Here is a 15,828-nt window from a genome sequence, read left to right as displayed (position 1 = left end):
CCTTCACTTTTGCCCTTGCCATCCTCAGGTATTATGAGCCCTTGACATTTTTTAAAATCTAGCAAGTGAAATGCTAGCTTGGTGTTTTAAATTTTGCGTTGGTTAAGAGTAAAACTGAGTATCTTTATCTTTTCAACTACTTTTTTTAAATATAGTTTATTGATTATACCATTACAGTTGTTCTATTCCCTCTTTCATTCCCCTCCACCTGCACACTCCCTCCCCCACCCTTCTCCCCCCTTAGTTTATAACCACATGTCTCAACTTCTTTAGATTCTATATTTCCCCCACTATTCTCGCCCTCCCCCCTATCTATTTTCTACCTACCATCTATGCTATTTTCTGTGCCTTCTCTCCCCTTCTCCTCCTCCCACCCCCCTGTTCCTAACCCTCCATGTGTTCTTCATTTCTATGGTTCCACTCCTGATCTAGCTGTCCTCTTGGTTTGCTTTTGTTTTAGGTGTGGTTGTTAATAACTGTGTGTTTGCTGTCCTTTCACTGTTCATATTTTTCTTCATCTCTTTCTTAGATAAGTCCCTTTAGCATTTCATATAATAAGGGCTTGTTGATGATGAACTCCTTGAACTTGACCTTTTCTGAGAAGCACTTTATCTGTCCTTCCATTCTAAATGAAAGTTTTGCTGGATAGAGCAATCTTGGCTGTAGGTCTTTGGATTTCATGACTTGGAATACTTCTTTCCAGCCCCTTCTTGCCTGTAAGGTCTCTTTTGAGAAATCCGCTGACAGTCTGATGGGTACTCCTTTGTAGGTGACTGTCCCCTTATCCCTTGCTGCTTCTAGGATTCTCTCCTTCATTTTAGTCTTGGCTAATGTAATTATGATGTGCCTTGGTGTGTTCCTTCTTGGGTCCAACTTCTTTGGGACTCTCTGAGCTTCCTGGATTTCCTGGAAGTCTATTTCCTTTGCCAGACTGGGGAAGTTCTCCTTTATTATTTGTTCAAATAAGTTTTCCACTCGTGGCTGTTTCTTTCCCCCTTCTGGTACCCCTATAATCCGGATGTTGGAACGTTTAAAGATGTCCTGGAGGTTCCTAAGCCTCTCCTCATTTTTTTGAATTCTCATTTCTTCATTCCTTTCTGGTTGGATGTTTCGTTCTTCCTTCTGGTCCATTCCATTGATTTGAGTCCCAGTTTCCTTTCCATCGCTATTGGTTTCCTGGACATCTCCCTTCATTTCAATTAGTTTAGCCTTCATATGTTCCTCTAATTTGTGACTGTACTCTACCAATTCTGTGAGCATCCTGATAAACAATGTTTTAAACTGTGCCTCTGAGAGGCTGGCAATCTGTTGGTCGCTTAGAATTATTGGCTCTGGGACTTTGAGTTCTTGCACCATCTTTTGGGCTTTTCGTGCCTGTTAAGTAGCAGGATCGGAGCCCTAGGTTTTCACCAGAGCAGGGCAACTCATTCGCTGGGTTGTGACGTTGTATGTGGGGGCGGGGTCAAAGAGGGACAATGGCTTCCCTCCGGTGCCCGTCCGCGACCCCCACCAGCACCGCAGCCACCACCGTCACCAGGGCCACGCGCCCCGCTCCACTGCACGCGAGTGTGCCACCGCTGTCAGCCCTCCACCACTGGGTTCGCCCCCTGGGGCCTGCGTGGTCCGTCTCACTGCGCGCGAATGTGCGACCTTGGTCAGTCTGCCCCGCACCCCGACTAGGTCCGGGCTGCCTGCGCTCCTAGGTCTGTCCTTCCCGACCCTGCTCCCCTGCTGGCTCTGCCTCTCTTACCGTCCCCGTTGAACGGTTCGTAGGTGTCGGACTTCCGTATAATTTGGTTTTTTGGTCTCTGGGTGTGTCTTAGTTCTCCAAAACTTGTGTTGTATCCAAACTTGGTTGTGGGAAAAGGCACAGTGTTTCCACCTATGCCTCCATCTTGGCGGAAGTCCATCTTTTCAACCACTTTTTGACCTGTTCTATCACAAGGGTAGTTTAAATATTGTTAATTAAAAATGGTATGGAGATCTTACAGTATGTCTTCAGCCCGAAAATGAGACGGTATAATTTAGCATATGCATAGAATATAGTTAGTATCAATAAACTGAATCTTACCATGAGCCATTGTTATTTTCATTTTAATCCTGTTCTAATCATTAGATGTTATTTCTTTGCCATTTAGAGGTTTCACAATCAGTAGTTTTCAAATTGTAGTGCACATAGGAACCCCTAAATAACATCTCATTTAAAAATTGACATTCCATTAAAATATCTTATAGTAATACCCTTATGCTTTGTATTATCTTTGCCTGAAGAGTTCTTTGTCCAGATTGTCACATGGCTGTTGCTTTCTTGTCATTCAGGTCTTAACTCAAATGTCATGTCCTCCAAGGAGCCTTTTACCCTTATTCACTTTGCCTCCTATTTGTATGGTAGAACGTAAGCTCCATGAGACCATGTCTTTCACTGTGGAGCCCCAGTGCCTAGAGCGGTACTCAGTGATAGTGTGCACCAGAAAACTGTGAGTTGTATGAAATGGTGACATCAGGCCTTTGCACAGTGTAGTTTTATGTCTGTTATTGGAGATTTAAGCATTGGGAGTAGCAGTGAATTCTGTTTTTTTCTTTGTAATTGCATAGTTTAATTAACAGATTCACATAGTGAATTTAACTGTCTAGTGAAATTATCTTTTATAAAGCAGTTCATAGTTTTTCTCTCTAAACAGCTATTAAATGTCTTCATTTTCTGGAGGAAAACAACAAACCTGTAGCCTTTGCCTCATTTAAGTAGAAAGTTAAACTTTCCATTAAGGTCTGTTGGTTCCCTTCTTACCCTAGTTAATCCTGATAACTAGTCTTTTCTTAATTTTAGGTGTACAGAGCCGGTGGTAATTATTTAAGGTCCTTGCAATTATTTTTCAGTTGTAATTTTGTCCTTTGTTTTTAGCCATGTAGGCATCTCTCTGGGATCAGTGGAGGACAGAACTGTAATTTTATTTCTCTGGTTTATGAGAAATACTGTTCTAAAAGCTGGACTTGTTATTGTGGGATTTTATATTAGAGCAAATAGATTGTAAGCTTATTTGTTTCTTTAAACAGATTTAAGACGGCCGCCCTTTTCCCTTGTGTGCAAAACCACTCACCGATTTGCTTTGATGAACATGCAGGAAAACTGGTTGGCTTAATGTGACTAAAGATTTTAGAATGAACAGTAATTTTGTGACAATCAGAATACCCTCCTTTCTCACATTCTGTGAGAGAGCATGGGGCAGAGAATGATAATGTGACTTTTTAGTTTATCGTATTTCAATTGTGGCCATTTTTCCTTAAGGATGTACTTTTTATATTACAACCTAACAGCATTTTCTAAATTTCTATTTCATGGTCTCATTACCTGGTTTAAATTTCACTGTGGTCTTTTTTCTGTCATTTCTCTTTTACTAGAAAGTGGCCTTTGGATATTTTGTCTTTTAGTAAAGTTTTTATTAAGAATAGTCATGCTTTTTACAAAAATACTGACTTATGAAGGAAAAAGTATCTCTGGGAATCCTCAGATCCCCAGAAGTAGCTGCTATAAACAAATTGATGATGTCTGTTTCTATGAATACACAACTTGAAGGGACATGGTAACAATGTTTTTCTTTCTTAATGGACTGATATTGTACAAGCTGTTATTTAACTTGCCTTTTCACTTAACATCTGGTGGATATTTTTCTCATTAGTGCATGAAGGTTTATCTTGTTTCTCTTAAATGTTTTGTGGTGTTATATGACATGGTTGTACCCTAATTTATTTAACCAATTCCCCTTTGATGGGTATTTGGATTGTTTGTAATTTAACTATCAAAAATACTGGTGCAGAAATATCTTTGTGCATGTTTTTTGGGGGGCACCTGTACTGTATTACCTGTAGGGTAAATTTCCTGAAATAGTATGTGTCGAAAAATATTATACTTTTGTTATACTTTTACCACTAACATATGCGAATTCTCTTTTTTTTTAAATATTTTATTTATTTATCTTTAGAGGGGAAGTGAAGGAGAGAGGAAGGAAACATCAATGTATGGTTGCTTCTTGTGCATCCCCTGCAGGGAACTGGCCCCTGTGGGGAACTGGCCTGCAACCCAGGCATGTGCCCTGACTGGGAATCGAACCGCGATCGTCTGGTTCGCAGGCCCGCGCTCAATCCATTGAGCTACACCAGCCAGGGCTACGAATTCTCTTTTTTATACCCCATAAAAGACTACGTGAGGGAAAAAGCTGAAAATGATTTGCAGAGTGAGAGAAGGTATTATTTGGATATAGCTCTTTAAATTCATGTCCTATTGGTTTTATAAAACTAGATTCATGGAAATTTAAAATGAACATATGCATTCTTTGGCATGAAGAGTACGGATTTTTCTGAATTCTAGGAGGTTAAACTTCTTGGCTTGCATCCTAAAACTGATGTGTTTATAGGGGAAGAAATTGAGTGCCAAGATGTAACAAAACCATGTTTAGGATGGTAAGGAACATACTTCTTTTATGTGATATTTTCTAAACATCTTTAGTCTGGCATAATTTTAGCTGGTGTGTTAATAACTAAAAAAGCAAATCATTCTTCATTCTTCATCACCCCAAGCTATACACTAACTCTGTAGTCATGTCAGCAAGGGGAAAAGTTTTTGACTCAATGCATAGTCAGTGCTATTTCAGTTACTTTGATAGCAGTACTATGGCTCCAAACCTGAAAATTAAACAGTGAAAATCAACATCAATAAGAAAAAAACATCTAAGTACTCATGAGCCGATCTTATTTCATAACTCTTATTTTGTCCCTGCCTCCTTTAACATTTCTTACAGTGGGGACTTACGGGTGACGAATTCTTTCAACTTTTTCATGTATTTATTTCATTTTTTTAAATGGCTTTATCGGGTGGTGGGCACACAATGTAACATGCAAATGATGTGTCATTGAATTATCCACTTGAAACCTATATAATTTTATTTACTAATGTCACCCCAATAAATTTAATTTAAAAATTAAAAAACAGAATGGCTTTTTATTGAGGTAGAATTGACATACAACAAAATATACATTTAAAAATGTACAATTTGATGAGTTTTGACATGCAGAAAATCTTTATCATAGCAAGATGTGGAACATATCCAGTACCCCAAACATTTTTCCTTGCACTTTGCAATTCCTCACTCCTACCCCTACATCCCACGCACCTACTGATCTGCCTTCTCTTGCTATAGTTTGCATTTTCTAGAGTCATAGGAATGAAATCATATAGCATGTACTCTCTCTCTCTCTTTCTCTTTTTGTTTTTTGGTCAGGATTCTTTCACTCAGCATAATTACTGAGTGAAAGAAGTAGTTATATTTGTTTTTATCAGCGTAATTACTGAGTGAAAGAAGTTATTATATTTGTTTATTTCTTTTTATTGGCAAGTAGTATTTCATCATGTGGCTATACCACAATTTGTTTATCCATTCATCTGTTGACGGATATTGAGGTTGTTTCCATTTTTTGGCTATTACCAGTAAAAGTGCTTTGGTGATCATTTACAAGTTTTTGTGTGGGTATATGCTATATGGTAGGTATATATGCTTATTTTTCTATAAAATAGGAAAAGAAAATTTTGGGAAAGATGAGGTGTGGTACTGTACCGCAGGCCCATTCTCAGGGAGATGGTGTTTAGAAAGGAGTTTATATGGAAGTTATGGATCTGGAAATTCATACTTTTTAAAAATTGTTGATTGTCTGGTGGCCCCTGGAAAATCTTCCTATACTCCCAGGCATAGAGTACCCCACGCAGAAGGCAGCTTGTTTAGAAAAGTCCTCAAGCACTTTTAGTTCTAGCCTCTGCTCCTCTGTGCTCTGGACATTCCTCTGCCCAGTGATTTCTGGCTGCTACCTTTATACACAAGGCTGTGTAAATGCCCGAAAGGCAAAGGGATCAGGCTAAAGCCCACTTGGGAGAAACCCCTTGCACTAGTCGGTGGGGCTGTGTTGAGAGGTGAGGCAAGAGAGGCTGTAGGAGCCTGATGGGGCACTGGAGCTCCCAGGCTCAGCTTATGCTCTGGTTTCTGGGAAGCTCGGTCCTTCTTGTGAGCATCTCCATCTCCACTTTGTATTGTATGTATCCCTTCCCAAACTATTCTTTTATTCATCCCTGCATTGCCAGGCAAGCACTGATCTGCTTTCTGTCACTACTCCATGTATGTAAATGACAAAGTATAGTGTTTTCTTTTTAAAAAAATATTTATTTTTAAGTGTCTTTTTAAAAAAGAGTTTATTTATTTATTTAGCGGTAGAGGAAGGGAGAGAGAAAAAGAGGGAGATAAACATCAATGTGTGGTTGCCTCTCCCTTGGCTCTCAAGGGGGACCTGGCTCGCACGTTGCCTCTCATAGGCACCTCAGCCAGGGACTGAACCCACAACTTAGGCATGTGCCTTAATTGGGAATCAAAGTGGTGACCTTTTGGTTTGTGGGATGATGTCCAACCAATGAGCCATACCAGTCAGGGCGACAAATTATAGTGTTCTTATGTGCTTTTAAATTCATATAAATGCCATTATTAAGCACATACTTCTGAAACTTCCTTTTTTTGGACTGGGCATTATCTCTTGACTTTGATTCATGTGGAATGAGAACTAGAATACTCCTTTTTTAAAAATCTGTTTTTATTTTGGCACAATATACTTAACATAAAATTTACCATTTTAACCTTGTTTAAGTATACAAATCAGTGGCATTAATTAAGCACATTTACATTGTTTTGCAACCATCCTTACTACCCATTTCCAGAAGTTTTTCATCATCCAAACGAAAACTACCCATTAAACAGTAACTCCTTATTCCTTCCTTTCTAGCTCCTAGTAACCTTTCTTATATTTACTGTCTCTAAGAGTTTCTGTCTCTTTGAATTTGTCTCTAGGTCATCTTTAAGTTTGACAGGTAATTTTCCTAAGTAAATAATTTTAGGTTGAGTGTTTTGTCCTTCAGTGTACCATCTTCTAGCTTATATTGTTTCTGATATAAAATTTGCTGTGAACTTTATCTTTGTTCCTCTGAATGTAATGTGTCTCTTTGGCTGCTTTAAGATTTTCTCTTTATCACTGGTTTTAAGCAATTTAATAATGATGGTCTTACTTTAGTATTCTTCATGTTTCTTGTCTTGTTTGTTGAGCTTCTTAGATCCATGGGTTTATAGTTTTTATCAGATTTGGAAAATTTTTGGCCATAGTCTCATCAAAAATGTTTTTTCTGTTACCATACCCCTCCTTTATAGAGTTCAGTTATGTGCATATTAGGCCTCTTGATGTTAAAAAGCTCAGTAATACTGTTCATTTTCAGTCTTTTTCTTTGCATTTCATTTTGGAAACTTTTATTGATGTGAATTCAGAATCACTAAACTTTTGTTCTGTAATGTATAGTCTGCCATTAATCCTATCTGGTATTTTTTTTCATTGTAGACATTATAGTTTTTCTAGATGTTCCCTTTGGGTCTTTTAAAATATTTTCCATGTTTCCTTAACATACTCAATGCTTCTAGATTCTTAAACATATTGGATATAATTATAATAACTCTTAATTTCCATGTCTACAGATTCCTTGTTCTGTGTCAATTCAGGGTCATTTCAGTTGATTGACTTTTCTCCTGTTATGGGTCATTTTCCTGCTTCTTCACATGCCTGGTTATATTGTATTAGATTCTGGGCATTGTGACTTTCGCCTTATTGGGGGTTGAATATTTTTGTATTCTTATAAATATCTTTGAGCTTTGTCTCAGAATGCATTTAAGTTACTTGGTAACAGTTAATTCTTTGTTGCTTGATTTTCAATATCTTTAGTCATTTTTAAAATTTATTTTTTCTGGTTTTTTTTTTTTTGGTTGTTTGAGGTGGAGGGTTAACACCAGTTCCTATCACTTCATCTGCTCCAGAAGTGGAAGTTGAGGGTGAATAATAGCTTAATAGGATAGCATGTGCTTCTTTAACCACTGATTTCCACCTCCCGGAAAAGAGGAAGTAAGAAGTTAGGAATCCATTACTATTATGATAGGGCCCAACATTGAAAGGATCACCACCTAAACACTATAGCGTTCTTGGAGAATTTTTACAAATCTACATTTTAAGCAGCAGAGCCCTTTAGAGTAGGGAGCGCAATGACTTTTGCAAATGGTGTGTAGTGTTCTGAATCCGAAGTCCAGGTGCAGTGGGAAGGTCCTGGTAGGAACAAGCACTCATTCTGTAAACCTGGGGCAGGCTTAAACATCGGGGAGGGGCATTGGGTGGTGCTGTCTCAGTCAAATGTGAAAGGTCACCAACTTCGGTTTTAGGCTATGTTGATTCCGAAAGGTGGGGCACTGAGTTCAGTTACATGTTGAAATAACTAATATAACTAGAGTTATCTATGTTTCATGTTCTGCATGTTGTCAGGTTATCTCTTAAAATGATTGAATATTGCATATTTATGAAACATTTTGAGGTCCAGTGCTCTGATTTGCTTCTTTCCTTTTATTGGTGAGAAGAAAATGTAGATACACTGAAAAAAGACCAGTTCTTCTGACTAATGTACAGATTTCATTATCCTGAAATTCTTTGAACTGAGCAGATCTTGCTGTTTTAGGATGTGAATTCAGATTTTAGTAATAGAGTGGGCTTTAAGAAATAGCTTTTCCTTTCATCTTTGCTTCATGATGACTCTCTGTGGAATGTTTTACTTCTGAGTAATGTGCCCTGTTTATCAGGCATTAAACAGTTGGCCCAAAAAGGTAGTACTTGAACCAAAGACATTCAGTCTAATAAAAACAAAATAGATTTGAATGTATGTAATGTCAGTTATTAACTTTTATTTCCACACTTGCTTGTGGTTATTCAGAAGTATCAGTCTCTAGGTATAAAATTTAAAGTGGGTACAAGTTTCAACCACCAACAAGCAGATACTCGTCTGGCAAAAAGGCCGTGTCTAGCAAAAAGGAAAAATTGATATTTTAAAATATGGTTATAATGACACCTTTAACAATAGTTAATTTCACTTATGGCTTTTGATCAAAGTACAATAATAAAAGCCATACCCTCGTTGGATCAAGCATACTTAGTCATGTTAAATATGTGATCTTTAGTATTCCCATCATGCTTACTATATAGCTAATAGCCCTCTTTTTACATAGGAGAAAATTGAAGCTCAGACAAGTAATTTGCAGAAGTCTCGCGGGGAGACGAGATCTGGAGCCTGGGAGAAATCCTGGGTGCAAAGTACTACAGGGCACCACTTTGAGAGATTTTCGATGCTTCTTGGGTGGGAAAGAGGTTTTTGAGAGGGAGACTCAAATATGCCTTTGCCTGAGAAGAGCTTGCGGAAGAAAGCCAAAATAAAAATTGGAACTAAGGAAGACTAATGGAATAATATCCAGAGAAGACAGAGGAAGTAGCCAAGGTAGAGAACAGAACAGAAACCCTCATTTCTTTGAGATAGCAAGATGGGAGATGACTTTGTTTTTCTCTCTCATGCACTACAACTAGTTCTCTGCCAGGAGGGACTGAGGTTTGGACAGGGTTGGTGGCATTTAGTGTGTGGTCATTTTAGTGCACCCACAGGAGTGATCAAAAGAATAGCAGCATTGAGGGCCTAGCTCAGGCCCTAACTATGTGCAAAATGACTTTTTCACCCAGGAATGCCATCCTACGAAGAGATGTGTCATCTTACTGACTCCTGGGGATGAGTCAGTTTTTTGGTTGGTTGACTAATGGGAGAGGGTTCTTCCTTCCACTCTGTGTATAAGTTTTCTAAATGTATACACTGACATTTAAAAGTTCAAATAGGACTGCTCTTCAGTCCAGAGTGCTTTGTTAGCCGCACCTCCTTCCTGTGAGTCTCCTGAGCAGGCTCTCAGGGGAAAGGAAGAATTTGACAAGATGACGACATGGAGACCTCTAACAGACCGTATTGTGGAAATGGAACTACTTTTACTTACTCTTTTAAAGAAACAGGTAACAGAAAGCTTGTCTCTGGCCATTAGTCACATTGCAGGGGCAATTGAAAAGGTGGTCAGTGGTAGATTCTGTTTGCCGTATTTTGAATATGTACATTATTGAGAATTAAATGGGCTTATACAAATGGTTTACATAAAATTGGTTATCTACAAACCTTGTAATATTTTGTAGAAATAGAAATGGAAGTTATATTACCTACTTTAGAAAATAGAATTGTCTAAATAAATATCTAACGATTTGTCCTTGTCAAATACTTTTCCATGCACATATATATAATTCCTCAAGATTTTGTGTAACACACAATGTTTACTAATTTCACATTTGGAAGATTTAAAAAGTGAGCTTTGCTTTGCTTTTTATGTTTTGTAGGAGACCCGTGTACAGTGTCATCTCAGTTGGAGTTAGAAGAAGCCTTTAGGCTTTATGAGCTGAACAAGGATTCTGAACTCCTGATTCATGGTAAAGGAGTAGTCATGTCGTACTTTTCTAGAGCAATAACTCAAAAAAATAACCCTATGTTCTTGACAATTTAGAACATAATACTGATGTCATTTTCTTAATCTCTATCCCTTGTTGCTCTATGATTCCCCTTATTCAGTAGTTTCTCAATTGCTAGAGAAGACAAAATCAATCAGCTTTCTTAATCTTGGGAAATTTGTTATTTGTGTATGTCTCCATGAATATTAAAAATTAGTGTTTCACAACAAACTTTAGGATAGAGGTTAAGAATCGAGAGCCCAGTTGAACCTAAGTCATCCCCTTGCAGTTTTGCAGTTTATGCAAATAATGATTTCTAAAGGTAAGGTATCTTAAATGTCCTTTCTTTTGTTTAGGGGGGAACAGTGAAACTATTTACATAGTTATTATAGACAGTGGGGTGTTAAAGGTCAGCAAGCCTGAGAGGTAGGTAGTGGTACAGGAGAGGAAACTCAGCCACCCTGTAACTATAGATGTGTACACCATGTACGATGTAGGCCTGGGTTGTAAATCTAGGAATTCTGATTCCAGATCTGTGTTCTTGTCATTCAGCCATGCCACTCCTCAGTTTTTCATCTCGTGTAGAACTCGCGTAATGTACTGCATTGCGTTGCAGTACATGGCAGTTTTTATGGACCATTTGGGGAGCTTTAGGAGACCTAGAGAACTCTTTAAGAAACGGATATAAATCTCCCCTAAGTATAATGAGTCATTTCAATACCTTGTTATAGTTCCCTTATACTTTTCTATACGGTGTGTTTTTGAAGGAATAGTAGTTTGACTTTTTTTCTGCCTTCAGAATTTGACAGAGTGACTCCCAAGGGGTCCGTCATCTAATTTGTTAAGACCCAACAGATTTCAGAAGTCTTGCATTTTGGGGGTCGTCTCTTTTTAAGATAAAATTACAGTGAATGTTTAAAGAAGCAATTGATCAGTAGTATTAAAGAGTTAATTTTAAGTTTTATTACTTTTTATACTATATCAAAGATCTGTTTTCAGAAGTTAGTTTACATTTCATCTTTTAAAAATACGATATGTGAGGAACTGTGCCTCCCTAACTCTGTGCTTTTTATTTAACCTTGTCCTTTTGTACATCACAGACCACAAATGGTTGACTAAATGTTCATAAACATACTATTTCTTTGTACTCTATCTCTTTATAAAAAATGGTCTGAATTACGTTGTTTATAAATACATAGTTCCTAAGATAAAAATTAACATTTTTGGGTTTTGGTACTATTTCTGGTGATAATTCATTCCTAAGTTTAGTTTAAAACATCTTTTAAAAAACTGTAAAGTTTATGTTCATATGCATATACATTTTTGTAATTTAATTTTAATTCTTCATTTTAGTAAACTTATCACTACAACAGATATTTAAGGAAATTGTGATTTCTCTAAGGACAAGAATAATTAATGATATAATAGGAACTGGAGTGAGATTTGAACTTCTAACTCATTATTTGTGGGTGCTCACTGTTGTGAAAACTCTTTTTAGATAGTCTTGGTAAAGTGGATCTCTTTAGAACCATAATACCATATATTATGTACTTATCTGTGTCAAGAGAAAGTTGGGTTGAAATTTGGATCAATTTTTTGATACCTGGATTTCAAATTCTGTGTGTTTGTATGTTTCAAATATGCTGTATTCATTTTTGTTTCTTTTATTTCAGTATTTCCTTGTGTACCAGAGCGTCCTGGAATGCCCTGTCCAGGAGAAGATAGTGAGTATTTATATTATTTCCTACCTTTGAATAAAGTTATTTATGACACAATGGCACAAGTGAAAGGAGATTAGAAATAAAACTTTTAATTCATTTGGTTTGTTTTCCATTGTTTGGTCTAATTTAGCATATATTAACAACTGCCTAAATTCTACTTTGCCAGGTCTAAATAAGGCAGTTTTTAGTCATAATTCACTGACATAATTATCTGTTATACTTTTGAAATAAAATTAAGTTAATTTTGAGTCATGTCTTCTGGGTTTTTAATTCTGGAAATTTTTAAACCTATGGAGAAGTTGAAACAACATTTGAAACAGAGATACCCATTTATCTTTGCCTAGATTCACCAATTTTTAACATTTTCTGTGTTTGCTCTGTCTCTGTATTGGTATGTGTGCACACATACACATATGTGTATATACACAAGAAACATACTTGTTTTATTTTTTTTATTCTGCTGTGCCATTTGAGAGTAAGTAACTGACATAACACTTTACCTCTAAATACTTCAGCATACATCCTTAGGGATTGTTACAGGATCTTCTTTTGAATATCCAAGCTATTGGATATAATTAATCAATGAATTGAGAGAGTCAAACAACTATTTGGCCTGGTATAATTTAAATATGCAAGCTTAAGCCCCTGGCTGTATAGCCGATAGCTCTGTTGAAATGTAGTCTTGATACACCAAAGTTGTGGGTTTGATTCCCGGTCAGGGCGTATACAAAAATCAACCAGAGAATTCATGGGTGAGTGGAACAAGAAACCAGTGTTTCTCTCTCTCTCTCTCTCTGTCTCTCTGTCTCTCTCTTTCACCTCTCCTTCCCTCCGTTTCCCTCTCTCTAAAATTAGTAAATAAAAAAACATTTTTAAGATCTTACGTATTTTTAGACAGAGGGGAAGGGAGGGAGAAAGAGAGGGAGAGAAACATCAATGTGTGTTTTCCTCTAGCACACCCCCCTACTGAGGCCCTGGCCTACAACCCAGGCATGTGCCCTGATTGGGAATTGAACTAGAGGTTGCCTGATTGGCAACCCTTTGGTTTGTAGGCTGATGCTCAATCCACTGAGCCATACAAGCCAGGGCTAAAATTTTTTTTAAATAATGTAAATTTACATATGATCATAGATTATTGCTTTTGACATATGGTATAATTTATTAATTGTGGATATTAGGCAACTTATTTTTATTTGTGGTTTCTGCACATATCCATGACTTTAGAAGGAATTGTGGTAAATGTTTTGTTTTGAATTAAGTAAAATAGTTCTAACTTTTAACTCTATGACTTCATGCAACTTGGTGAAAAAGAAAAATTAAGGAACCATGGGTGTTTGTATGGTGAGTTGAATGGGGGCTATCTACTATATAGGAAAATGGGGAAATATAAGGAATAGGAAGAACTCTGAAGCAGTAGTAGAAAATTTAGGTTTGGACTCAGTTAGGAATATTTCTCTGGACGCCCAGTGGCAGATGGGATAAAGTCACTTTACGCTGCCTTCATAGAGCTGTTGGAGAGGCAGTTGTTCTCTCTTAACCAAGTCCGAGTCCTGCAAGACTCGCCATCAGAGCGGATCTTGGCTCCAGAGTCCCATCTCCCAATCTACTGTGGGTCTGTAGCGTGCTTGCCGGATAAGACAGTATTTCCTAACTTTTCACTGTGTTTCGGGCTCACTTTCCCTCTTTAAAATTTGCTTGTGGAGATTTTGATACCACTCCTTTCCTATTATATAAATATTAATAAACTAGAGCATGGGAAAATTGATAACTGTTAATGTGGTCTCCCGGCTCTTCTAGTATCTAGCCAATATTAACATGGTTAAATTTAAGAATATCAATTCATAAGTTCATGAAAGCTTCTGAAGTAGGATTTCTTTTAGGTTAAGATATTAAGACATTATTATCTTAATAATTATTAAGATATTATCATTATAATTATTAGATATTATTATTAACTTTCTGCTCTGGTTACTCCTAAGAGAATAAATAATTAAGAATAAAACATCTATATTTAAGGTTGTATATTTAATACTATCTCAAGATTTCTGATTCAGAGCATTTCAGCTGGTCTTTTCTTAGTTTTAAATGGTAAACTCAGTGTTACATTTGCTTTAAAATGAGTTTACAAACCTACTGGAATCTTTCCACATCATTAACAACTATTGTGGAATATTACTATTAATAACTAATAGACTATACACATACACGTACACAAATATCAAAAAGTGATTGACTTAATTAAAAACTATGCAGGTGATCTAGATTTGATTTGATTTGGAGCTCTTAGTTTTTTTAGGAAAAGTATTCATGTAAAAACCATTGGATAAAAGGTTGTTAGGGAAGAAAATATTCTCATGGTTACAAAATGTCCCTTAAATATTTGTAAGAGTACTTAGAAAAAAGAAAATGTATCTTTATAATAAAGAGAACTAGCAATCACTGCCTTTAGCAGAGTGAACACCGGTAATGGGAGTCAACAGTCCGACATTCGTGTGTTCCTTGATGTGATGCAGTAAGAAATGCACATCACCAGTGTATTACTTTTGCCAAAGTATTTAATACTGACTGATGAGGAAACAGATAAATCTAGAAGGTGGGACTTAAGACAACTTCCTAGACTTAAAAAAACGATGTACTTCATGAAAAACAAATAACAAATGAGGCAGAGTGAATGTTTTAACATACATTAAAGAGAAAAAAAAGGTATAGCATCCAAATGCAATGCCTGAATCTGGATTTAGAACCCAGAGAGAAAAGAAGGCTGGGATTGACACACTGAGGGCAAATAGAGAAATTTGCATCTGAACTGCATATTAGGTAATAGTAAGTTTCAACTTTCTAAGATGTGGTAATAGTATTGTGCTTAAGTGGAATAAGGGGGAATATCTTTAATCTCAGGCAGTGGGAATTTAAGGTTGAAGTGTTATATCTGCAATTTACTTTTAAGAGATTCAGGAAAAAAATGGATGTGTAAGTACAAAGGAAGGCAAGGTCTTTCTTCCGTAGCACGTGTACTAAAATTGGAAAGCAAACTGTGGCAAAATGTTAGTAGTTGGTAGATCTTGGTGAGGAACGGAAGTGTTTATTGCTTTATTCTTTCAATTTCTCTGTGGACTTGAAATTTTTTCAAAATTAGAGGTTGGGGGAATTGAAAAATTAGAAAAATAATAATAGTTATTGAAACATTTATACTCCGTGGGCTTTTTTTCATCCAGTCCCTTGATGAATCTGTTTTATTTTTTTCACTTTAAGGTTTTTATTGGTATAAAATTTTTTGCAATCAATACTATGAAAAAAGTCATAGATTTAATTATAATAAAATGGTTTTTATTCACAGTTGTTCATGCTTGAAACTTTTCATCTCTCTTCAGAGTCCATCTACCGCCGAGGTGCACGCCGCTGGAGGAAGCTTTATTGTGCAAATGGCCACACTTTTCAAGCCAAGCGTTTCAACAGGGTAAACCTTAGTTCGTTCATTGAATGTTGATGATTTGAGATACCTATTTTTCCCTATTATGAAGGAAAGGTAGTCTTGCTATTCCCTTTTAAAGGAGTAAGTTTACCTGACATTCCCAGTGTTTGCAGTACAACTGGTTTCTTGAGGTAATTTTTAGTAGAATCTCCTTTCACTTTTGGTGTTCCTGATTTGATGATTAATTATATGTGTACCCTAGCTGTAAGACAGTTG

General features: G+C 36.7%; 1 protein-coding gene across 1 annotated transcript in view; it reads left to right on the top strand.

Moving 5' to 3' along the window:
- PRKCI (protein kinase C iota) overlaps positions 1 to 15,828 on the top strand; it is a 62,752-nt gene that overhangs the window by 17,210 nt on the left and 29,714 nt on the right. The window contains exons 3-5 of the mRNA XM_037046541.1: positions 10,312 to 10,401; positions 12,093 to 12,143; positions 15,512 to 15,597. Coding sequence (XP_036902436.1) covers positions 10,312 to 10,401; positions 12,093 to 12,143; positions 15,512 to 15,597 — 227 coding nt within the window. The remainder of the gene's footprint in view (positions 1 to 10,311; positions 10,402 to 12,092; positions 12,144 to 15,511; positions 15,598 to 15,828) is intronic.

Source organism: Sturnira hondurensis, unplaced genomic scaffold (assembly GCF_014824575.4).
Source record: "Sturnira hondurensis isolate 20B ecotype Veracruz unplaced genomic scaffold, ASM1482457v3 Scaffold0005279, whole genome shotgun sequence".
Classification (NCBI taxonomy): Eukaryota; Metazoa; Chordata; class Mammalia; order Chiroptera; family Phyllostomidae; genus Sturnira; species Sturnira hondurensis.
Note: the sequence above shows the minus strand (reverse complement) of the source record. Positions and strands in the feature narration are given on the sequence as shown.